This window comes from Heterocephalus glaber, unplaced genomic scaffold (assembly GCF_053883595.1).
Source record: "Heterocephalus glaber isolate CG9 unplaced genomic scaffold, H.glaber_assembly_v1.0 deba00001124, whole genome shotgun sequence".
NCBI classification, from domain to species: domain Eukaryota; kingdom Metazoa; phylum Chordata; class Mammalia; order Rodentia; family Bathyergidae; genus Heterocephalus; species Heterocephalus glaber.
Window position 1 is genome coordinate 501468 of NW_028258197.1, and position 25352 is coordinate 526819.

Below are 25352 nucleotides of genomic sequence, written 5' to 3' on the forward strand. Positions count from 1 at the left end.
CCCCATTGCTTTGGTCCTCTGGTGAGGCAGAACATTATGGTGGGAGCAGATGGTGGAAGAAAGGATCCACCCTCAGAGGCCTAACTTTCTTTCTTTCTTTCGAATAGGAAGAGTTTATTGAAAGAAAGCTTCTAAGAGAGACAGAAGGGGCATGGGAAAGTGGGTTGCCGCCTAACTTTCTTAACTAGACCCCTAATTCCCAGAATTTCTACTACCTCCTAAAAACGTCGTCATTGGGGACCAAGCCTTTAGCACATGACTGTAAGAGGGTATTTCAGATCCAAACTGTAAGAACAGCTATCTTTAAGATACAGAGAATTTAAGTAATTTGCCCAGTGTCTCTTAACTAGGAAGCAGTATGTCAGAAAGTCTGTACTTCTAATCAGTGTGGTATATTGCTTTTTCATGAAGGTCATCTAGTACAGTTCTTCCCTTCTTATTCTTTAGTCCTTTTATCATACCTCTGCCTACAAAGAATAAAGATAAAGAATTTATATTTAAGCAGCAATAGAAATTTGTGAAGATTAAGTATGTATAGTCCATAAAGAAAATATCAACATTTCCGAAGCAGCAACCTAAGAAGCACATTCTTTGACCACGAAATAATAAAAGTAGACATGGAAAAAGGAAAAGCTAAAATAGAAAAAAATCTTAAACACTTGGAACATTTAAGAATATTTAAGTGATATCTTAAAATCACTTTAGGGTTAAAGAGAAAATCTGAAGTAAGATTGTGTAGAAATGGACATCTCTAAGGACCAGTGGAAAGTTCCAACTGGTAAAGAAAAGTATGTAGTCTTAAAATGAATCTTATTAATGACCATAGCATATAAATGAATTAAACTCTGAATTCAAGAAACTAGATAAAAGCAACAAAATGAAAAAGTAAAAGGGAAAATTTAAAAATATGAAAACAGAAGTCAGTGAGAGTACTTTAAAATGGATTTAATAAATAATCCCAAAACTTGGTTCTTGGGAAAAAACAATAAAATAGGCAAATCTCTGAAAGAAAATGGAGAATACAGATACATTAATCTTATTTTCTCATCCCATACCTACAATATCAACAAATTTCATAAATTCTGCCTTTAAAATATGCACACCAGTTTTAACCAGTTAGCATCTCATTTCTATCATTTTAGAGATAGTTCTCATCTCTCAGGCTACTCTAGGAGCTTCCTGCAGTTATGGGGTTTTTTGGGGGGGCGGAGCAGGATTGAAACCAGGGTCTTGCATATGCTGAGCAAGCACTCTATCAACCACTGAGCTACACCTTTGGCTCCTGCAATCTATTCTTTATATAGTAGTCTTTAATCAAAATTCTTTAAAGGTTTCAAAAAAATTCAGTCTTTACCCTAGGGTCTATAGTGCGTTGTATAATCTGAATCCTGGCTACTTTCAGACTCCTCACCTACCCCTCCTTATTCTTGTCTCATCACATTGATGTTGTTCCTTGACCATGCCAAGCTTATTGCTGCTTCAGTATTTTGCAGTTGCTTTTTTCCTGGTATGAATCTTCATACACATTCTGAAGGCTTACACTTTCATTTCACTGAGATCTCTTTTTATTTTTATTTTTATTTTTTTTTGATACCGGGGATCGAACTTGGGTCCTTGCGCTTGCGAGGCAGGCACCGGAACCACTGAGCTAAATCCCCGGCCCTGAGATCTCTTTTTAAATCTCATCCTCACAGAGGAGCCTTTCCTGATCATATTTGTGTGAAATGTAGCACACTCTCTATTAACTTTTTCTTCATAGTATTTCTACTACTTGAAATTAGGTTACATGTATTTTTTTTACTTGTTTTGTTTCCCCTTCTAAAAGGAGGAAAAGACTTGTCTGACTTTTTCTTTTAAGCTCTTTATTTCCACCACTTACAATATTGCTTGATACATAGTAGCAAAGATAACAATTAGTTGAAGACAGGAGAGAAAAAAAGGAAATCTAAGGACAGATAACAGTGGAGATTAAGAATAATACAAACAAAAGCGTAAGAGAATATTGCATATAATTTTTAGTTGAAAAATTGAATTAGATGAAATTATTTTTCTCAAAAACTATAATTTTAAAATAAGCAAAAATCCAATTACACAGAATATCAAAAACAGGTAAATCCATAGAAATAGATTGGTATTTGCTGGGGTTTGAGTTCTGAATTTTGAAAGCATATCAAGATTGTTTTTTAAATAATATCTGCTCTTCATATAGCTGAACCATAGGTTTTAATTTAATTTTAATTTTAATGTGCATGCACACACGTGCGTGTGTGTGTGTGTGCATGCATGTGTGTGTGTGTATGTGTTCTATTTTTTGTGGTATTGGGGATTAGTACCTAGAGCAGTGCCTGGTGTATTCTAGCACCCATGTATGTTTGCTGAACGAGTAGATACACACTTCTTTTCTTTTTTAAAACGTGCTGCATATTGGCTCATGTTGAGACTTACTCTAGTATATGGTTTTCCCTTTGCTTTGTCATTCATTCATTTATTAATTGTCTATCAGGCACTTAATATGTGCGAGGTAATGCACCCTTGCTAGACTAGTGCTCTACCACTGAACTACATCCCCAGCCTAATTTAGACATGATTGTCAATTAGATCAAACTATTTTTTCTCATATAGCTTCAGTTTGTGGAGTTTTATATTAATAGTTTAATAAATTTTCTCTTGGTATGTTACCTTGAATAAGAAAGTCATTTTACCAAAATTTAAATATGAAGTGGGTAATTAGCTTTAAATATTTTATGTTTTATTTCATTCTTTGTATGTTTTAGTAATTTTGAATAGAATGTTTTAGAAACAGGAAGAAAAAATATTCTTCAAAAAGTGATTATTACTGTAATTTTTTTACCCATCAAAATTTTTTACTGTTGTGAATTTTAGGATGTTATCTTGGTTTATATGTAGATGTGAGAGTTCCTTCTTTTTGACTCACAGCCTTATTGAATTTTATTTTTTAAATTTAAAATTTTTATTAGGGCATGTTCGCAATATATAATGATTACATTCATCATGGGGAGTTGGTACTTGTAACACATCTTTTTACTTTCTATTCCCCTTGCCTTCCTCCTGCTTCCCTCCATCTCTTGGTCCTCTTTGCCATTTGCAAAAGATCTGGGTCCCTTTTTCCTAGTATCTGTCTCCTATTTTGCTCTTTAAATTAATTATTCTGTGAGTTTTTCCTCATAAGAGAAATCATGTGATATTTAAGTTTGTGTGTCTGATTTATTTCACTTAACATTATAGTCTCAAGGAATTCTTATTCAGTTTTAAATAATAATTTGTTCTGATACCCATACTTCTATATTTTCTTCCTTTTGAAACTTTGAACAGTATAAATATAAATATTGTAGATAAATATTAGAAAGTCTGGGATTTTCTTCAGGTAAAATGTTGAACTATGTGTAGAATTTATCCTGTGTTTCTTTTAGATTTGGCTACATGAGTTTTTGAGTTATTGAAGGCTAATATAAATTCTAGCTTCTGCTATTTCTAGACAAATGATATCATAGAAACTTTAATTCTGTTTACCTTACTTCTGCCTTTTAGGTGCTGTTACCATTTTTAAGTCTGATACTTTTGAAATACTAATTTTAATACTTTAAAAATAGCCTGGGGTCGGGGATATAGCTCAGCCGCACAGCACCTGCCTAGAAAGCACAAGGCCCTGAGTTCAATTCCCAGTACCAAAAAACAAAACCCCCAAAAAACAACAATAACAAAAAAATAGCTGAGCCTGCATGGCACATGCCTGTAATCCAGGACTTGGGAGGCTGAGGCAGGAGGATCATTGCAAGTTCAAGGCAAGTCTAGGCTACATAGTGAATTCAGGGCCAGCCTGAACTACATAGAGACCTTATATCAAAAAACAAAACAACAAAAAAATTAAAGTATTGCTTTTTTTCTATTCAAAGCCCTTCATTTTCCTATTTCTTTTAGTACTAAATTCTTTGTTTTTGCATTTGAAATTATCTATATTTAATTTTTATTTTTCAAGGATTTAAAAAAAAAGTCCAAGAATAGATTTCCTGATTGGCACCTATTTTCTTTCAGAATTTTAAAGAAATCATTCCATTGTATTCTGCTATTTGTCACTTCTGATGAATGTCATATGTTGTTTGTTGCTACTTTAAATGTGTTTAGTTTTTCACCTAGTAGTTTTAGAGATTTTCTTTGACTTTATTTTTTAGTAGTTTAGCTATGATTTGCTTGGTGCTAGTGTTTTTCTTTGTATTTATTCTTGTGTTTTATGGGCTTTACAAAGAGTGGCTTTATATCTCATTAATGTTAGAAAATTCTTGGTTTTTATCACTTCAAATATTCTTCCTAATTTTCTCAATCTTTCTGAAATTATATATATATGTATATATGTGTGTATATATATATGCACACACATGTACACACACTTTTCAGTGGGTTCCATATATTACTAATACTCTTTTCTGTATTTCAACCTTTATTTTCTGTGGTTTGGTTGGTTTGGGTATTGTCTGTTGGTCTGTGTTCTACTTCATGTTTGTTCTGTGCAGCCTACTGGTCACACCAAGTACTGATAACACTTTTGGGAACTGCTGTGAAAAAAAACAAGGATATAGGAGCAGTGTGTGGACCACGCGGGAATGTAGAGTTCAATTTTATTTTTGGATAGGACACTAAAATATGTTGTAAATATGGTAAAATTTCTTGAGAGGATGAGAGATGTTTTGCAAAGTAGAGTTGGAAGGATTTTCCTTTCATAGGCAAGGATGTAGAAAGGATAGACACTGACTTACGTTTTTGGTACTAGGAATTGAACCTCTGGTCCTTTCGCTTGTGAGGCAGGTGGCAGAACCACTGAGCTAAATCTCTGGCCTGACACTGACTTATGCATGTCAAGTCTTATGAGATGGAATTTCCATTAGCTTGCCAACTGAAAATCTGAAGGTATTATAAGTTGAGGGGAGGATAGTGACTGAGAGATTGATTGTGTGTGTGTGTGTGTGTGTGTGTGTGTGTGAGAAAGACGGGGGTGGGGGACACAGATGTATATATTTAAACATAGTAATTGTTATATGCATTTAAAATTAATTCTTAGAGGTAATTTGAATAGAAAAATCGAGTGTTTTAAACATGTTTTCCTACATTTTCTTTTACAGTCTTGTACTAGAATAGCACAACCATGTTTCGGAATAGCCTCAAGATGCTGCTTACTGGTGGGAAATCAAGTCGCAAAAATAGGTCAAGTGGTAAGTGACTATGCTACATTTATAGTGTGATATATTTGAGAAATGTAGGCTCTTTTAGAGACCAAAATTAATGTTATCACTTTATTTAATATTTTAGATAAAAGAAAGTTTATATTACTATGGGCTATCCACTCTTTATAAAAGGTAGGAACACTTGAATACTTATCAGGAACAGTCAGGTGAAGGAAAAATTTGTGAAGGAAAGATAGTCATTTCTAATATATGAGAGTAATGTTTCTCTGCATCTATTTATTAAAAATTTTCTAGACATAAATTTATTTTTTAAATTAACAAGTGAAGTTATTTTAGTCATAGGTACTAAGTAGGTAGTGTCTGGATTTACAAAGAAAATAAAATATAAATTGAGTATCTTTACAACTTTAAAAATAGTTTATAGGGGCTGGGGATTTAGCTCAGTGGCACCATGCCTGCCTCACAAGCTCAAGGTCTGAGTTTGATCTCCGGTACCAAAAAAACGTTAAACAAGTAAAGTTTATGAAAAGTTTTTTGTTCTAGTTTGTTTTCCTTTGCTTTTAAAGAACAAAGGGGTAAGTCAGGCTTTTAAGGTAAATAAGGCAAAACTTTTCGGAGAGAATGTTGAAGAGAAACATAGTATAATTTTGTTGTTAATGGATGGTAGATATATTTTACTCTACAATCTTGTAGTAATTTTTCTGCAGTCTGTATGTTTACATTGAGAATATATTCATCATCGTTTATTTCAGAATGATTTTTATAATTTCCAATGTGATTTCTTCTTGACTCCCAGGTATTTAAAAGTCTACTTGTTGGTTCTAAATAGTTGATAATTTCCTGATGATGATGATGGTGATGATTTTTTTTAAGTTCTAGAGATTGAACCCAAGTCCTTTACACTGAGCCAAATCCCCAGTCCTTTCTTTTAGTTTTTATTTTGAGACCTGGTCTCACTAAGTTGCTAATTTTCCCAGGCTGCTTGCAGCCCTGCTGCCTCAGCCTTCCAGAGTGCTAGTATTACAGGTGTTTGTCACCATTCCCTGCTTTATTATTCTCACTAAAGGGAAAATTCCTCCACATCAACTAAAGGAAAATTCATTTTTCTTCTGCTAACCTCAGCATCAATTAAACATGTGAGTTTTCCCACACAACAATTCATGTCAATTTTGGCAGATCTAACTAGATATTTTGTAGTTTGATCCATTTTAACACCATCTTCCTGCAGTTAGCACAGACCCCACAGCTTTCGGGCTCAGTCCCATAAACTGACCCCCCCCCCACCTTGTCAGGTGTCATTTGCAAGTGGTGGGTCCCCAAGTGATCCACAACTTCTGTTTGATTTAGCTACAAATTGAAGGTTTCCATGACCCTCAGGTTTGATTGTTTTAGCTTGCAGAACTCAGGAAAATAGTTTACTTATAAGGTTACTGTTTGTTATAAAAGAACACAATTCAGGAACAGTACATGGAAGAGATAGAGCAAGGTGTGGGGCACAGGCGCACTGAGCTTGCATGCCCTTTTTGAGTGTGCCACCCTCCCAACACCTCTATGTGTTCACCAACCACAAAATTCTCTAAACCTCATCCTTTCTGATTTTTATAGTCTTCTTTGTATAGATATGATTGATTAAATTCAGACCTTTTCCCTTGCCTAGAGTTTAGACGGTAAGTCTGAAAATTGCATATTCTTACCTCTACTCACTTAGTTGGTTTCCTTGGCAACCAGCCCTAATTTTAAATCTAAGAGCCTTTTCTTTCTGTTATCTTGTTTGATTTTGGTGAGCTTCTTTGGTCTGTGTGTTTTTGGTCTTTCTCCATCTGTGAAAACGCTTAACCATTATCTCTTAAAGTGTTTTTTCTATCCTTATTTCACCTTTTTTGGGGGGATTTAGTTTGTATGTTAGATTTTTTGGTTTTATCCTCCCTCATATCTCTCAAAATGGTTTTTCTTCCTCTTGCCTTCTCCTCTTCCTCTTGCCTTCTCCTCTTCCTCTTGTCTTCTTCTCTTCCTCTTGCTCCTTCTCCTGCTCCTCTTCTTTGTTCCTCCTTTCTCCTTTTTCCTTTGGTTAATGTGTATTCACCTCTCTTCCAGTGTATCAATACTTTCTAATACAGTGTTCAGTCAGCTTCTTATCCCAGCCAATGAATTCTTAATTTTTTTTTTGTACCAGGGATCAAACTCAGGTAGGGCCGGAGATTTAGCTCAGTGGTTCTGCTGCCTGCCTTGCAACTGCAAGGACCCGAGTTTGATCTCCGGTACCAAAAAACCCCCCAAAAAACATACAAACAAGTAGTGATTGTTAGCTCTAGAGTATCTACTTTGTCTATAAAACATATTCCATTTCTCTGCTGAAATTTTATCTTTTCATTTTTCTCTATATTTACCTCATCTTTTAAAAATATTTAATTAATTAATTTGGGTACTGGGGATTTAATCCAGGGCCTTTGCACTGAGCTATACCCTCAGCTCTTTTTTATTTTTTATTTTGAGATATTTTATTTTATTTTTTATTTTTTAAGTTTCTATTTTTTCCCAGTCTAGACTTGAAGTTGGAATCCTCATACCTTAACTCCCCCAAAGTACTGAGGTTATGATATCTGGCTTATCTCTTATTTCTTAACTTGTTTGTGATACCTAATAATAATAGTGTAATAGTTGATGCTCTACTAATTCCCATATCTAGGTTGTGTTCTTTTCTTACTTTATCACTTGTTTATAGATCATACTTCACTTCTTATTCACATGTACCAACATTATTCTTTTGTTTCCCAGACATTATGTTTCAAAGAACTATAGAGGCTGGAGTAAATAGTATTTTTCCACAGAGAGGAAAAGCATGTTTTTATATGAGGCAGCTGTGATGAAGAGCTGATCACTTGGATTTGAAAACTTGCTGAATTGGTTAATCTCTACACTTAGGTCTGTTCTTTTGTGTATGTCAGGCATCTCCTTTTAGCAGTATCTAAACACCTTCTAATTAGAAAGATCTTTCTCAACTTTATAGCCAGGCTTCTAGTATCCCAGATTATTGTCACCATGAATTTATCAACAGTCTTGTGGGATGACTCAGTGAGTGGGGAAATATAGGTTTGAATTTGGGGTTCCTTCACCTTTTGTACCAGGGGTTGGTGCCATGGCCTGCACGCTAAATCTAGCCTACCTGTTTTTGTGAAACAAACAAAAAAAGTTTCACTGGAACACAGCCAAATTCCTTCATTTATATACTGTTGACGCCACATCTGCTTTCATGCTATATGAGCAAAATTTTGTAGCTGCAACAGAGATTAACATATTTAGTTTGGCCTATTACAGAAAAAGTTTGTTGACCCTTGCTCATTAAGCCAATTTATGTAGTAAATACACATTTTGCTCATTCTTTTCTTTAGCTCAGTAGAGTCTTTCATCAATATACATATATAGGTCAGTCTTCTTCCTTTCAGTGCTTAAGCTTAGTAAATGACCATAGTAATCTTATGAAACTTCATCAGATTGTATCAACTCTCATCTCAGAATCTTACAATAGATTTTAGTAGGTCTTAGAGTAAACCTCAAAGTTTTTCACTAAGCCTATAGAATCCTTGATAATACAAACACTGCTTGCTCACTTCTTTTTTTCAAACTCTCATGGTCTTTCTTCTCACCCATCTCCATTACAGATTCTATCCTATCACCTTATACTACATAGCACTTTTGTACTACATAACACTTATGCTACATAGCACTCTTCAAGATTGTCCTTATATTACATGGCACTCTTCAGTAGTTTGACATTGTTTGCTTGGTTTTGTTTTTTGATTGTCTTCTTCAAGTCCTATGAGCTCACTGTCTAGATATTCCCAGCATCTAGATACATCTAGATGTTGCCTGGAAATTCATAGGAGTTGAATAAATATTTGTTGAATTAATGAATACACTATTTTCTCTGACTTCTTCTCACTTGCCTATACCCTCATCCTGCTGCTATATTAATCTTCCTAAAGGACCACTTAGAAACTTAGTTGGGGAAGACCTGACTTGACCTAACTTCTCTAGTCAGAATTCTCTGAACTCATATTTGAAACTTTCTACTTTATCCAGGTCAGTCTTTTTAATGCCTTGTATTTTCTGTACCCCTTTGATCATGACATTAACCTTATCTGGAATAAACTTGCCTTATATTCAAATTGTCTTTAAATCCTACTCAATCATGATAGCCCATCTTATATCTCACTCTGGTTATAGTGATCATTTTTGCTAGTCATATTATAGTATTTATTACCTGTATGTCTGATGTGGAACTTAATGTAATAATGGCTTGTATTATTTATGAACATCCCAGAAATACTTCCCTAGTATAGCTTAGGAACATATACTTTTATTTCTGTAGTAGTTCGTACTACCACTACATTTACATTTATATATCTATATCTCTTTCATTGAAAGAGCTCATATAATTAAACAGCATCTATGAAGCATTTGTTGAGCAACAGTTACATGTATATGTTTCATATTTCACAGAAGTAAATGATATATGTTACCTCATTTAAGCAAATTCCTTTCAATTTTACACATGAGAGAGAAAACAGTCTTACTCAAGGTTATGCAGCTAATTGGGCTGGGGGTGTAGTTCATGTGTACTTAGATTGTGAGTAGACCTGGTTCAATTACCAGTAACACAAAAAGCAAAAAATGAGAAGATTATACAGCTAGTAGGAGTAGAAACCATGGAATTCTCATTTTACATGTGTTGTTATCACTGGATAAATGAGGTGGTTGAATAGAATTAAGTTAAAACAGATCTGAGAACTATATATTTTTCTTTGAAGAAGCAACTAAGAGGTTGAGATTTGATGTTGCTAAGGATGTAGCAAATCAATAAATAACCAAGGTTTTGCTTGTGGTAGAGTTGAGAGAGATTTTATTTTTTAATTTGCATATTTGATTTTTTTCTTGCTTTTCGTGGAAATATGAAATGGATTTCAGTTATAAGTTATAGGTTGATTTTTCTGTTTCTCAATATTATTTGAAAACCACCCCTTAAGTGTAATCGTTTACATCATACCTTAAATGTAAACTGATTAATATTAGCATTTCTCTATAGTTTTCCTGATTATTAGCTCTATATTAATATAATACTTGATACTTATCTTTAAAGTTTTATTTTTATTTTTTGGTACCAGGGATTGAACTTGGGTCCTTGTGCTTGCGCAGCAGGCAGCGAAACCACTGAGCTAAATCCCTGGCCCTAGATACTTATCTTTAAAAAGTGTTCATGCTGTTGGTCTTGATCTTTTACCCTTACATTCCTACAATATTTACTGAAAGTGTTAGGGATTCTCAACTATGGTGTCACATAATGTTAGAATTGGGGAAATGAAGTGTGATAGCGTCTCATTCCCCATTGTGGATGTCTTTTCCACTTCTACTGGTTTAAGATAGAGTATTTGGGGATGGAGAAATGGGAACAGAAGGTTGGCAGGTAGAATGGAGTGTAAGAGCGAAAGTGATAGTGAATTTTGCCAGTAAGGTGCCAAATATAGTCTTTAAATAGGAGACCAACATAAGTTGATTAAGGCCATGTCTTTCTGTGTTTCTATAAGATCTGTTCCTGATTACCTTTGGCCTAATTTCTTATAACTACATAACTTTAGGCTCCCTGCCTCCCCGACCTGGGGACTGAACCTTGGGCCTTTACAGTGAACTACACCTCCAGACTATTTTTATTTTGAAACAGGGTCTTTCTAAGTCACTAGGTTACCTGGGCTGGGATAGAATTTGTGATCCTCCTGCCCAGTCTACCTTAGTGGTGGGATTGCAGGTGTGTACCACCACACTGGCCTATACTCTTGTTTTGTTTTTAGATTTCTTCTGCCTTAGGGATTTTATGCTTGCTGTTCTTATGCTTGGAATGTCCCATACTTTTTAGGGTCACTTTCTCAGTGAAGTTGATCCTTTTGCCAAGTCCTGTTTTTATTTTGACTCCTCTTTTTAATTTTGTCCATCACTTTTCATTATTATGTCTTATTTTTCTGTTCTATTATTTGTTTTTCCTACTGGAATAAAATTCTTTCGACAAATTCATTCTCTTTTCTACTACTGTATCATTAGCACCTGTGTGACATAACAGGCACTCAGTCATATTTGTTTTATGAATGAATAACATGTTAAGGACAATAACTTGGCCATTAGTGTCAAGAATGGACTACAGCCAGACACAGTAACACACACCTGTAGTCTAGCTACTTGGGAGGTGGAAGCAGGAGGATCACTTGAGCTCACGTGTTTGAGGCCGGCCTGGGAAACCTAGCAAGACCTGTCCCTCCCGCCCCCAAAAGCCTACAGTAAGGAGATGTTGTGAGAGGATGAAAAGACTAAGGAAGTAGCAGTAGAAATAAAAAGATAGAAGATACATAATAAAGACCTTTTCTTTTTAAAGATAGAACAGATAGGTTTGGGTTACTAGAGTGTCTGGAAAGTGGAAAGAATGGGAGGAAATAATTTGTTCTGCAGTTTCTGAGTGGAGAGACTAGCTGACTGGTACATTGCATTGTTCAGGCCCATATTAAATACACAGTGATCATATATTGAATGAATAATTTCTCAAATAAACTGTTTCCCTTTGTACTGTTTCAAATGTAATTTACTTAGCTCCATAGTTTATTCTCATTTTCTGAGTTCTTTTCTAATTTGCCCTTATTCGAACATTAAGATTATGATTCCTCAGGACTTAGGGATAATTTTAACATTAAAAGCCTTTCTAACACTGCACTGTACTCTTTTAGCCTACAGATTTTTTCAGATTGTCTACTTTCATAATTTAGTACTTTCAAAGTTTATTGTTTCCATCCGTGATGGAGAAGAAGGAAGAGAGACTAATTTTTTCAGTTTAAAGGATGGTAATTTTCATTCTTCTGTGTAGTTTCTCCCTATCCTCCACTTGTGCATGGTGCTTGAAATTTAATAATTTTTTAGTACAAATTGAAGTTCCCTTGACAAAACTACTTGCATAAATTATCGATTCAAACTTACATATTTTAAATAGCAGTATTTAAAATGTTTAAAATAAAACATTTAAACTGGTTTAGTTTTGGCATTACTGCTACAGATTAATTCCTTTAAAAATCCAAGTTTAAAGCCAGGCATGGTGGCACATGCCTGTAAGCTTGGCACTCAAGAGGTTGAGGTAGGAGGATTGCTGTGATTTCAAGGCCAGTCTGGGATACTTAGTGGGTTCAAGGCCAGCCTGAACTGCATAGCAAGAACCTGTCTCAAAAAACCATAAATTTGAGATTCTGCAATAAATAGTTAAGAAATAGGTTCAGAATTCTGATTTTATTTTTAAAATACATTTTTTCTTTTTTTCTACCCCTCCCCCCTCTTTGACCCTGCTTCCCCTCCATATTTACAAGTTTTGTTTTCATTTTTCCTTTCTTTTTTTTTTTTTTTGGTACCAGGGATGCAACTTGGGACCTTGTGCTTGTGAGGCAGAACCATTGAGCTAAATCCCTGGCCCTTGTTTTTCCCTTCTATTCTCTCTTTTTTTCCTTGTCCCTTTTCTCCTCCTCCCTCCCTTATTCTCCTTCTCACTGGAACATTTTCTTCCCATTTCCCAATATCTGTTATATCTGTTATACATTTTGTTCCTTATTTCTACTTTCAGTTTCTCATATGAGAGAAACAATGTGTTAAATGTGTGTTTTATTTATTTCACTTAAGAGTATGGTCTCAAGGTGCATCCATTTAGCTAGAAATGTCTCAAGCTTACCCTTCTTCATGGCGGAGTAGTACTCCATTCTATAAAAAACCCCACATCTTTTTTTTTTTTGGTACCAGGGATCGAACTCGGGACCTTGCGCTTGCAAGGCAGGTGGCGGTGGCACCACTGAGCTAAATCCCCAGACCTACATCTTCTTTATCCATTCATCAGTTGATGGTCATTTGGCCTGTTTCCAAGATTTAGCTATTACAAACTGTGCTGCTGTAAACATGGGTGTGCATATATCACTGTGGTATGATGATTTTTAATTATTTTGGGAAGATAGCAAGAAGGGGAATAGCTGGATCGAATGGAACCTCTGTCATCGAGGAATCTCCACACTGATTTCTACACTGGTTGCACCAGTCGACACTCCCACCAACAGTGGAGAAGGGTTTCTTTTCCCCTGCAGCCCGGCCAGCATTTGTTATTTGGTTGATTTCTTGATAACAGCCATTCTTTCTGGAATGAGATGGAATCTCAGCATTATTTTATTTTATATCTCTCAAATGACTAGTGATGTTGAACATTTTTTTTGTATATTTATTTGCTGGTTTTAGTTTTTCATCTGAGAAGTGTCTATTCATTTTGGATGCCCATTTTTTAATTGGGTCTTTTAATTTGGGGGTTCTGATTTTTTTTAGTTCTTTATATATTCTAGATAGTAGTCCTTTTTCTGAGGAATAGCTGGCAAAATTTTTTTCCCACACTGTGGGTTGTCTCTTCACTCTGTTAGTGGTTTCTTTTGCTGTGCAAATGCTTTTTAATAAAATGAGATCCCAGTTGTTGATTCTTTGTGATAGTTCCTGTGCAGTCAGGGTTTTGTTCATAAAGTCCGCCTACATCAATGTCTTTGAGAGTTCTACCTATTCTATCTTCCAGCAGATTGATTCTGTTTTAATATTTAGATCTTTGATCCATTTTGATTTGAGTTTAGTGTGTGGTGAAAGATATGGATCTAGTTTTAATCTTCAGCAGAGACCCAGTTTTTCCAGCATCATTTATTTTTTTTTTTTTGTACTGGGGATCGAATTCAGGACCTTGCTTTTGTGAGGCAGGTGTGGTGCCACTGAGCTAAAAACTTAGCCCAGCAGCACCATTTACTAAAGAGGCTATCTTTCTTCCAGAGAAGGTATTTGGCTTCTTTGTCAAAGATAAGTTGGCTGAGTATGTCTGGAGTTGTTTCTGCATCTTCTAATCTGTTTCATTGATCCTCAGGTCTGTTGTTTTTGCCAGTACCATGCTGTTTTTATCACAGTAGCTTTGTAGTATAATTTCAAGTTAGGGGCTGTGATGCCCCATGTCTTGCTTCTGTTTCCCAGAATTGCCTTTGCTATTCTAGGTATCTTTTGGTTTCAAATTAATTTTAGAATTGTTTTTTCTAATTCTGTGAGATACGTGTGGAATTCTGATTAGCATTGTATTAAATCTGTATAACAATTTTGGAAAGATGGCCATTTTCACTCTGTTGGTTCTTCCTACCGAAGAACAAGAGAGAGCTTTCCATACAGAGGTCTTTTACTTCCTTTTTTAGATTGATTCCTAGGTATTTCATTTTGTTGATGCTATTGTGAAAGGTGTTGTTTCCCTAATGTCTTTCTCAGTGGTTTTGTTATTTGTGTACGGGAATGCTGTTGATTTTTGAGTGTTGACTTTGTATCCAGCTGGACTACTGAATTTGATTATTAAATCTAGAAGTCTTTTGGTGGAGTTTTGGGAGTCTTCTATGTAGAGTATCATGTCATCTACAAATAATGATAATTTAACTTCTTCCTTTCCTATCCTTATCCTTTTTATTTCTTTCTCTTGCCTAATTGCTCTGGCTATTATTTCCAGAACTCTATTGAATAAGAGTGGTGACAGAGGACATCCTTGTCTTGTTCCTGATTTTAGAGTGAAAGCTTTAATTTTTTGACTATTGAGTATGATGTTGACTGTTGGTTTGTCACAGATGGTTTTTATCAGATTGAGATAAAGACCTTCTATTTCAGTTTTCTATAGGGTTTTTTATCCTGAATGAGTGTTGGATTTGTCAGATGCTTTTGCATCTATTGAGATGATCAAGTGGTTTTTGTCCTTGGTTCTTTTAATATGGCAATTACATTTATTGATTTGTGTATGTTGAACCAGCTCTGCATCCCTGGGATGAATCCTGCTTGGTCATGGTGTATAATCTTCCTGATCATTTGCTGCATTCTGTTTGCCAGTATCTTATTGAGGATTTTTGCATCTATGTTCATTAGGGAGATTGTCCTATAGTTCTCTTTTTTGGTTGGATCCTTCTTTTGATATCAGGGTAATGCTTGCTTCCAGGAATGAGTTTGGCAGTAATGCTTCCCTTTCAATTTCATTGAAGAGTTTGAGAAGTGGCAGCATTAAGTCTTCACTAAATTTCTTGTGGAATTCAGCAGTGAATCTGTCTGGGCCTGGGCTTTTCTTTGTTGGTAGGTTTTTGATTACATCTTCAATTTCATTGACTGATACTGGTTTATTTAGAATTTTATATCTTCTTTATTTAGCTTTGGTAATTCATATGTATCTAGGAATCTGTCCATTTCTTCTGGGTTTTCTATATTACTAGAATACAGGTTCTCAAAGTAGGTATTGATGATCGTCTGGATTTCTGCAAGATGTGTTGTGATTTCACTTTTTTTATTCCTAATGGCATGGATTTAAGTCTTTCCTTTTTTTGGAAAGTTGGCTAAGGATTTGTCAGTTTTATTTAATCTTTCAAAGAACCACCTCTTTGAGTCATTGATTCTTTTTTAGTCTCCATTGCATTACTTTCTGCTCTGATTTTTATGATTTCCTCCCAGGTACAAGCTTTGGGCTTGACTTGCTCTTTTTTTCTACAAGCTTAAGCTTCAACATTAGGTTGTTTATTTGCACTTGCTCTGTTTTCCTGATATGGGTATTTACCGCTATAAATTTCCCTCGTAAGAATGCCTTCATTGTGTCCCACAAGTTCAGGTATGTTGCATTGGCATTATCATACAATTGTAGAAACTGTCTAATTTCTTCTTTAGTTTCATCTATGACCCATTGTTTGTTCAGGAGGGTGTTATTTAGTTCCCATTTGTTTATGAAGATTTTTTTTGGCTTCTTTTGCCATTGATTTTCAATTTCATTGCACTATGGTCTGGTAATATGCATGGAATAATTTCAATTCCTTTGCATTTAATTAAGCATGTTCTATGAGCTAGTATGTGATCTATTTGAAGAACATCCCATACACAGCTGAAAAGAAAGTGTATTCTAATGTTTTGGGGTGGAACACTGTAGACATCTGCTAAGTCCATTTGTTCACATGTTTGGTTTAGTTCTAATATTTCATTGTTGGCTTTTTGTCTAGTTGATCTGTCTATTTGTGACACTGGGATATTGAGGTCCCCCATTACAATTATATTAGTGCTTATTTGATTTTTCGTGTCCATTAATATTTGTTTTATATAGTTGGGTGCACTGGTATTTGGTGCTTATATATATATATTTTTTTCCATTAAGTTTATTGGTACATTTTAGGTATAAAATACAGTTACATTCATCATTGGGATCTTGAACTTGTACATGATGTATCTTGGTTCTTATTCTTCCCCTTCCCCTGCCCTCCCTTCACCCCCTTCACCCCTATTTGCAAAGACTTTGTTTCCATTTTTTTCCTTTTCTCATATTTTTTCTTTTTCCTTCTTTCTTTTTCCCTACCCCTCCCACTTCCCATGCTCCTTTAGATCATTTCTTCCTATTACACAATATCAGTAATACCTTGTTTTACTTACAGTATCAAAATTTAGAGGACATTGCCACAAAAAGCATATTACAAAAGTCTTTTTTGAAATAAATTTGAAAACTTCTAAGAAGTACCTTGGAAGACAAATTAATGAAACTGACTCTGGAGGAAATATAAAATTTAAATAGCACCTATTAAAGAAAGTATATTCCTAGTTTGAAAACCTACCTATATGAAAACAATAGGCTCATATACATTTTAACTGATGAATTATATCAAACATTTAAAGCAGAAAAAAGAAGAAACACTTCTCTCATTTTAGGAACTCAACATTGTGCTAATACTAAAACTGGATAAAGATAATAGAAGAAAAAAGTATGAACATAGATAAAAATTTGTTGAACAAAACAAACTATTAGAAGTCAGATCTGGCAATATGTAGAAAGTGGTTTTATTATAGGGATGGCAGTATTGGTTCAGCATTGGAAGATCCACCCCCAAAAGTATCATTTTAACAGAGGAAAGGAAAAAGCGGTATGATCTCCTGTCAATAGTTGCAGAAAAAGTATTGGACTAAATTCTACAGCTGTTCATGGTAAAAGCTATCAGGAGACTAGAAGTAGAACAGAACCTTCTCAACAGATAAGACATGTACTCCATACTTCCAATAAAAATGCCTTATATGAATGGAGAAGATACAATGCTTTCTCCCAAAGGTGGGGAACAAGGGCAGATATGCCTACTCTTCATCTGTCCATTAAACTTTAAAACATAGTCCCAACCCAAAATAGTCTGGCAATAAAAAGAAACAATTAGGATAGGATTGGCAAGGTAGAAGCAAAATCTTTATATGTAGATGAAATGATCATCTACAGAGAAAATACTAAGAAATCTCTAGGAGCCCCCAGAACTTGTATTTGAATTTAGCAAGATTAGAAAATACAAGGTATATATAAAAATTCAGGTCTATGTATAATATTTGATATAAATGAAGAATTGGATATTGAAATTTAAAAGTTATGTAGGAGTACAAAGGACCTAGAAAAGTTAAAAAGGAAAAAAACAGCATTGGAAAACATTTTTTACCTAATTTTAAGATTACTTCCAAAGCTATAGTAATCAAGGCAGTGTTGGCGTAAGGAAAGAAATATAGATCTTTGGAATAAAACAGGAAATCTGGAAATAGAACCACACCTATATGGTCCACTGGGTTTTGAAAGATTATTTAACATTAACATTTTATAGAACATAAACTCAACTCAAGAGCTGAGGAAAAGATAGTGTTTTCAGCAAATGGTACTAGAACACCTGTTATCTGTATGTAAAAAAATTAACTTCAACCCTTTATGTCCATACATAAAAATAACTTCAAAGGATCTAAGAACCTAAATATGAAAGACTAAAACTTATAAAACTTTAAGAAGAAATTATAAGGGAAAATGTTCATGAATTTAAGGAAGGCAAGAATTTCCTAGGATATAAAAAACATGATGTATAAAAGAAAAAAATTGATAAATGAGATTCCATCAAAATTTAGAACTTTAAATGACATTGTTAAGAAAATGCAAAGTAGTCCTTAAACAGACCATATTTATAATACATAAAACCCATGACCAGAATATATAAAGAACACTTACAGCTCATTAATAGACAACCCAATTAAAAAGTAGACACAAGAAGGTGATAAATAGCCAGTACAGCCCAAGGAAAGGTGTGCAACACTAGAATCAGAAAAATACTAATCAGTACAATAACAAGATCATATTATACACTCATTAGGGAGATGAAGTTAAAAGTTTTAAAAGAACAGATGTCAGCGTAGGTGTGAACCAGTTAGAACTTTTGAATACAGCTAATTTGAATGTAAGATGATAAAACCATTTTGGAAAACAATATAGAAATTACTTGTGTTACTGTTAAGAACCAAGAGTTCTGTTCTTAAGTTTTTACTTAAGAGGAATGAAAACACATATTCACAGTAGATTTGTACATACAAGTTGACTATCCCGTCTCTGAAATTCTTGGGACCAGAAGTGTTTCAGATTTTGGTTTGAAATCCACTTGATCTGGAAAGAGGATAGCTACACCTGCTTTTTTTCGGGTTCCTGTCACATGGAGTATTGTTTTCCATCCTTTAACTTTCACTTTAACTTGAGTTTCTTTTTGAATTAAGTGTGTTTCTCGTATGCAGCATATTGTTGGATCTTGCTTCTTGACCGATTCTGCCAGGCTATTTCTTTTGATTGAATTGAGACCATTAACATTGATGGTTATAACGGGTACTTATTGACTTATCATTGTCATGAGTTTTTCTTTTTGTTGGATTCTCCCCCTGTGTGTTTAATTTCTTGTCATGCCCAATGGATTTATTCTGCTGGTCTTCTTGGGGTTGTGATCCTCGTTGTCTTTTCCTAGGATGTTGTCTAAAATTTTCTGGAGTGCTGACTTGGTATTCATGAAGTTCCTAGGGTGCTCTTTGTCATGAAAGTATCTTGTTTCAGGCTGGGGATTTAGCTTAGTGGTGCCACCTCCTGCCTTGCAAGTGCAAGGTTCCGAGTTCGATCCCCAGTACCAAAAAAAAAAAAAAAAAAGAAAGAAAGTATCTTATTTTTCCATCAGTTTTGAAAGATAGTTTTGCAGGCTACATCAATCTGGGTTGGAGGCTGTTGTCCTTTAAGGCTTGAAATAGGTCACTCCAAGCTCTTCTTGCCTTGAGGGTTTGTGTTGAGAATTCTGCTGTGATTCTGATGGGCTTTCCTTTGTATGTGATTTGTTTCTTTTCTCTGACTGCTTGGAGAACTTTGTTCTTCTGTTGTGTTTCTGGAATCTTAACAATGATATGCCTATGTGTAGATTTTTTTTTGATCAAGGCTAGTCAGAGTCCTATATGCTTCACTTATCTGTATGTCAAGTTCTCCCCACCCCCTGGGAAGTTTTCTGCCATCACTTCTGTGAACAGTTTTTTTATGTCATCTGCACTGTCTCCTGTTTTTTCATTGACTCCGATCAGTCTTATGTTATTCTTCTTTGCAAATCCAGCAGCTGCTGGATTGATTTCTCATGGTCCCTTACAATTTTAAAGCAGTTTTTCTTTTCCTGGTCACTAATTGCAATCTTATCTTCCATATCTGAAATTCTGTCCTCACATTGGTTCATTGTGCTGTGTAAGCTTTCAATGGAGTTTTTAATCTCTTGGAAATCTGTTTGTATCTGTTTTATGGATTCCATTTGTTTCCTATGTTGGGATTCCATCATGTTCCTCAGCTCCTCTATTTTTTTTATCTGTGTCCTTTCTGGATTTATTAATCATGTCTTGCATTATGGGCACAATCTCTGCTGATATCTGAGAAATTATTTCTGATTTCAATTTTTCCAGATCCTCTTTTGTTGCCAGTTCAGGGAGTCCAGGTGGTTGAGTATCAGATTGTTCCATCTCCTTTCCCTTTGGGGTTGCTTTAGGTGATCTGGAAGTCTGCTTTTGAGAGTTTTATATGTGTCTTCTCATTTTGATGCTTGGGTGGGGGGTGTTGCTGGCGCCCATGTGGCTCACCTCCTCTGTGCTGAGGGGGTGGTATGGCAACCTGGAAGCCTCCTCCTCGGTGCTGGGAGTGGCTCACCTCTCGGCTGAGCATGGTAGTTTTTTATGGTGGCCTGGAAGCCTCCTCCTGGGCACTCTGGTGCTTAACATTTATGATTGTTATCTCTTCCTGTTAAAGTGTTCCCTTTACAAGGATGTAGTGACCTTCTTTTTCTTTCTTAATCAGTCTTGGCTTAAGATCCACTTGGTCTGCAAATAAAATAGCTACCTTCCTCTTGCATGGTGTATTGTTTTCTATCATTTAACTTTCAGTCTACGAATTTATTTTTCAATTAAATGTCTTTTTTGTATGCAGCATATTGTTAGACCTTGGTTCTAGACCCATTCTGCCAGTCTATTTGTTTTGATTGGTGAATTCAGAACATTATCATTGATGGTTATAACTGATATGTATTGACTTATCATTGTCATATAATTTTTCTGTTGTTGGCTCCCTTTTTTCCTCCTCTGTTCAATTTCTTGCCTTGCCTGGGGGATTCATTCTGTTGGGATTCATGGAGTTGTAATCCCCGTTATGTCTTTCAAGAATATCCTTCAGAACACTGGAGTGCTGGTTTGGTGTTCGTGAATTTCCTCAAGTGTTCTTTGTAATGGAAGTATCTTATTTATCAATTTTGAAAGATAGTTTTACAGGTTACATCAGTCTGGGTACATCAATCTCCTGCTTTTTCATTGACTCTGATTAATATTATGTTATTCTTCTTTGCAACATGTAGTAGCTGCTGGATTGATTTCTCATGGTCCCTTGCTATTTTAAAGAAATCTTTCTTTTCGTGATAACTAACTGCAATCTATCTTCTATATCTTACATTCTGTCCTCATACTGGCTCATTCTGCTGCATATACTTTCAGTGGAATTTTTAATTTCCTGGATATGCTTCATGAATTCCATTTCTTTCCTATGCTGGGCATTCGTGGTTTCTATCCTTTTCCTAAGCTTCTCTGCTTTTTTTTTTTTTAATCTGTTTCTGGTCTAGAGTCACTACACATATCTTTCTTTTTTTAAAAAATTCTTTTATTGGTACTTTTTAGGTATGCAACACAATTACATTTCTCATTGGGAACTTGTACCTTTACATGATGCATCTTGATTCTTACTTGTTCCCCATTCCTAGCTCTCCCTTCACCCCCTGTACCCTTCTCTATTTACAAAGACTTTATTTCCATTTTTTCCATTTCTCATCATTTTTCCTTTCCCTTCTTTCCTTTCCCCTGCTCCTCCCACTACCCCTACCCCTTTGGACCTTTTCTTCCTATTTTGCATTATCAATTATTCATTCTAATCATTGGTACATTTTAGGTATATAATATAATGATATTCATCATTGGAAATTTGCACCTTTACATAATCTGTCTTGGTTCTTATTTTTCACCCTTGCCCAGCCCTCCCTTCAACCCCTCCATTCCTCCATATTTACAAAGATTTTGTTCCTATTTTTCCATTTTCTCATATTAATTCCATTCCCTTCTTTCCTTTCCCCTACCCCTCCCACTTCCTTCTCCTTTGCCCCTTTTCTTCCTATTTCACATTACCTAATATACATTTTAGTCCTTATTTACACTTTCAGTTTCTCACACCAGAGAAACTATTCGTTGTTTATACATGACTACACATATCTTTCATTGTGGTTACCATCTCTGTAGATATCCGAGAGAGTATGTATGTATGTATGTATTTATTTATTTTTTGCTGCTGGGGATTGAACTTGGGACCTGGCGCTTGCAAGGCAGGCACTGGAACCACTGAGCTAAATCCCTGACCCTCTAAGAGATTTTTTCTGATTTGATTTTTTTTTCCTAAAGCTTCATTTATCTGCCTTTTTACTTTTGTTGTTACCACTTCATAGTGCCAGGTGGGTGCCTTTCAGATTGTTCCACCTCTTTGTCCCCTGGGTTTGTCTTGTCTGGGGTTGCATCTTTTTAAAGTGTCTTCTTATTTTTTTTATCTATCTATCTGTCTATCTATATCTATACACAAACACACACACACACACATATATACATATATATATTTAGTTTAATCCTGGGTTGATACTTATAAATTACTTATGATAAATAGCTTTATTACTAGTGTTTAAAATCCTCTGTAAATGACTACTTCTCAGAGGTGTCTTTCACATGTCGTTGGCTTTTTGTTTTGAGTCTGTTGCAGTATCCTACCTCTTCAATTTATTGGGGATGAGAAGTTGGTACCTACTTGACCCAGCCCTGGTTCTTTGGCACTGGCCTATAATATTTTTTTAAGACTTTTAGTTAATCTCAGTCTTGGCATACCAGGAAGAACAATTTATTAGAACAGTTATGCCACCTTGACTAAAGTAGTACAGTCAACAATAACAATAGCATCAAACACAGCCTAGGAAATGACAAACTGTCATAACTATTAATTTGCCACTGTTAACCATATGAAATAGATTTGTTGTTATTTAACAATCTAAAACAAACCAAAAAATTGTATGCAGTAAATAAGCTCTTAATTCTGTGATTTTACCCTTGGGAGACAAATTTTTGTTTCATTAAGTTTATTGGTACATTTTAGGTATACAATACAATGACATTCATCATTGGGAATTTGTACCTTTACATGATATATCTTGGTTCCCATTTTTTCCCCATTCTCCTGCCCTCCCTTAACCCCCTCCATCCCTTCGTATTTACAAAGAGTTCCTTTTTTTTCTTTTCTCATATTTTTTCCTTTCCGTTTTTTCCTTTTCCCTACCCCTTCTAATTCCCCTTCCCTTTTAGATCTTTTCTTCCTATTTCACATTATATACTATATATTTTGATCCTTATATACACTTTGTTTCTCACACCTGAGAAACTATTTGGTATTTACACATGTGTCCTATTTATTTCACTTAAGAGTATTCCTCAATGTGCATCCATTTTGCTATAAATGTCTCTAGTTTTTCACTCTTCACGGCTGAGTAGTTCTTCATTTTGTTGTTCGTTATTTGAGGCAGGGCCTCCCTTTGTAATTCAGACTGGCCCTGAACTCACTAGTAGCCCAGGCTGGCCTCGAACTCATGGTGATCCTCCTCCCTTAGCCTCTTGAGTGTTGGGATTACAGGCGTGTGCCACCACCCATGGCTCAGGGGAGAAAATTTAAGGGGGGCGGGAAATAGAGAAATAGAAGAAGAGGAAGAGATTAGAAGCAAGGCTGGAGGACAAATGAAGATCAAATCAACTCTGGGAAACTGGTGAATGAGACAGGAAAAGACACAAGGAAGAAATAAAAATGAGAACAGAACAGAACAACGACAAAAAAACTAGAAACTGTGTTCACACTCATACAAAAACAGGAACAAACCATCAGGAAAAAACAAAAACCCCAGAGAAACCAGAAAGGAAAAAAAAAAGACAAGAACAACAACAAAGAAAAATAAATGTCCACTTCAAGCTGTGAGTCTGCCTGTCACTGGCAGACAGTGGTCTGATGACACTGGTAGACAGCATGGACAGATAGAGTCCAGATCTGAGTTTATTAATCCCAGCAAGACAGCCAAAGCTTTATGGTGGGGTAGTGGATAATCCCAGCAAGCCCGCACCTTTAGTTCCACTGAAGTTCAGGCTAGTTTCTGAATGTGAGGCTGGAACTGGATTTGTTAACCCTAAAATAGTCTCTGTGTCTCCTGCCAGCTTGAACTCTTGGTCCTTGACCTCCTGCTGACCTGAACTTGGTAGCATCCCTGTGACACTGGGAGCTACTACATGGAGCCGACCTGTAGCTGTTCTGAGTTCTGAGCTCAGTTGGCGCCTCTTCAAGATGGCTACTGGTCAGTTGCCCTCTCCTGGGGGACATCTGAACCCATATAAGTCACCAGCCACTGCAGTCTGCCACATCCACTGTTGTGCATCTCTGTGGAGGCCTCTGGGGCTGCCAGTAATCACTGTGCATCTGCAGGTTCAAGCTGTACCTCCCATGCAGTGATCAGGGCTCAGGGAGAAAGTGCCACCTACCACCTCCTTCTTCCTTGAAATTTCTCTCTTTGCTCACCCAGTGGGCTTCACTTCTTGCTTCAGATCCTTCCTGGATCCCAGGGTCCCACTTCCCCCTTTCTTCTCTTCCTCATGTTACTATATTCCAGTTTCTGGTCACCAGATCTTGGAGAGGCTCTTTCTTTGCTGCTCACCATTCTGCCATCTTCCTGGAAGTCCTGATATTTGATTTTAAAAAGGGATTTAAATAATGAATTAAATATACAATTTTGTTCTTAACGGTATACTTTTCATACTGCATGTCTTGACATATGGTAATGCTTGCACCAAGTTAAAGCAATAAATTATTTTAATGTAGTCAAACTTTTCATCTGTTTCTAGTTTTTTGGTTGCTTATAAAACTTTAAATATTTCAAATAAAAAACTCTTGATCACAGGTATATGCTCTTGCACATACATGTAATATAATTGTGAGGTGTTGTCCTTAATATATGGGAATTTTAATAAAAATCTATAGAGGTACTCATAATAGTGAAAAGCTAATGATAGAAGTGAGTAAGATGCTACAAGAAGAGCTAGCTATCTTTTAAAAATTAATATGGTACAATAATCATAGACTTCTGTTCTTCCAAGTTCTCTAGAATATGTTTTTAGCTGGATGTGGTGGCATACACTTGTAATCCTAGCACTCTAGGAGGCTGAGACAGGAGGATCATAAGTTCAGGTACAACCTGGGCAACTTGGTGAATTAATGAGACTCTGTCTCGAAATATAAAAAATGGGCTAGAGATGTAGTTAGTGTGAAAGTCCTGGGCTCAATCCCTAGTATTGCAAACAAACAAAGAACTTGACAAACAAAAAACCAACAACAGCAAAAAAAACCCCTCTTCAGCCAGGCATAGTGCTACATGCCTGTAATCTCAGCATTTGAGAAGGTGAAGCAGGTGGGTCACAAGTTAAACGCCAGCCAGGGACACATAGCATGTTCAGGGTCAGCCTGGACTACATAGTGAGACCTTAACTCAAAAGAAACAACATGAACAACAACAACAAAAAGAACAAAAATCTTGGTTCTTATAGGAGTTCCCGAGGGATCTTTAATATCTTACTAAGCTAGAAAGTAATCTGGTCATGTTTCTAAATTAAAGAAGC

The 25352-nt window shown here is 35.6% G+C and overlaps 1 protein-coding gene across 4 annotated transcripts in view; it reads left to right on the plus strand.

Annotated features, from left to right (window-relative positions):
* Window positions 1-25352, plus strand: part of Tanc2 (tetratricopeptide repeat, ankyrin repeat and coiled-coil containing 2) — a 469601-nt gene that overhangs the window by 37624 nt on the left and 406625 nt on the right. For all 4 annotated transcript variants that reach the window (XM_013067044.3, XM_013067047.3, XM_013067048.3 and 1 more), the window contains exon 2: window positions 5136-5225. In XM_013067044.3, the coding sequence (XP_012922498.1) occupies window positions 5159-5225 (67 nt within the window). In that variant the 5' untranslated portion in view covers window positions 5136-5158. The remainder of the gene's footprint in view (window positions 1-5135; window positions 5226-25352) is intronic.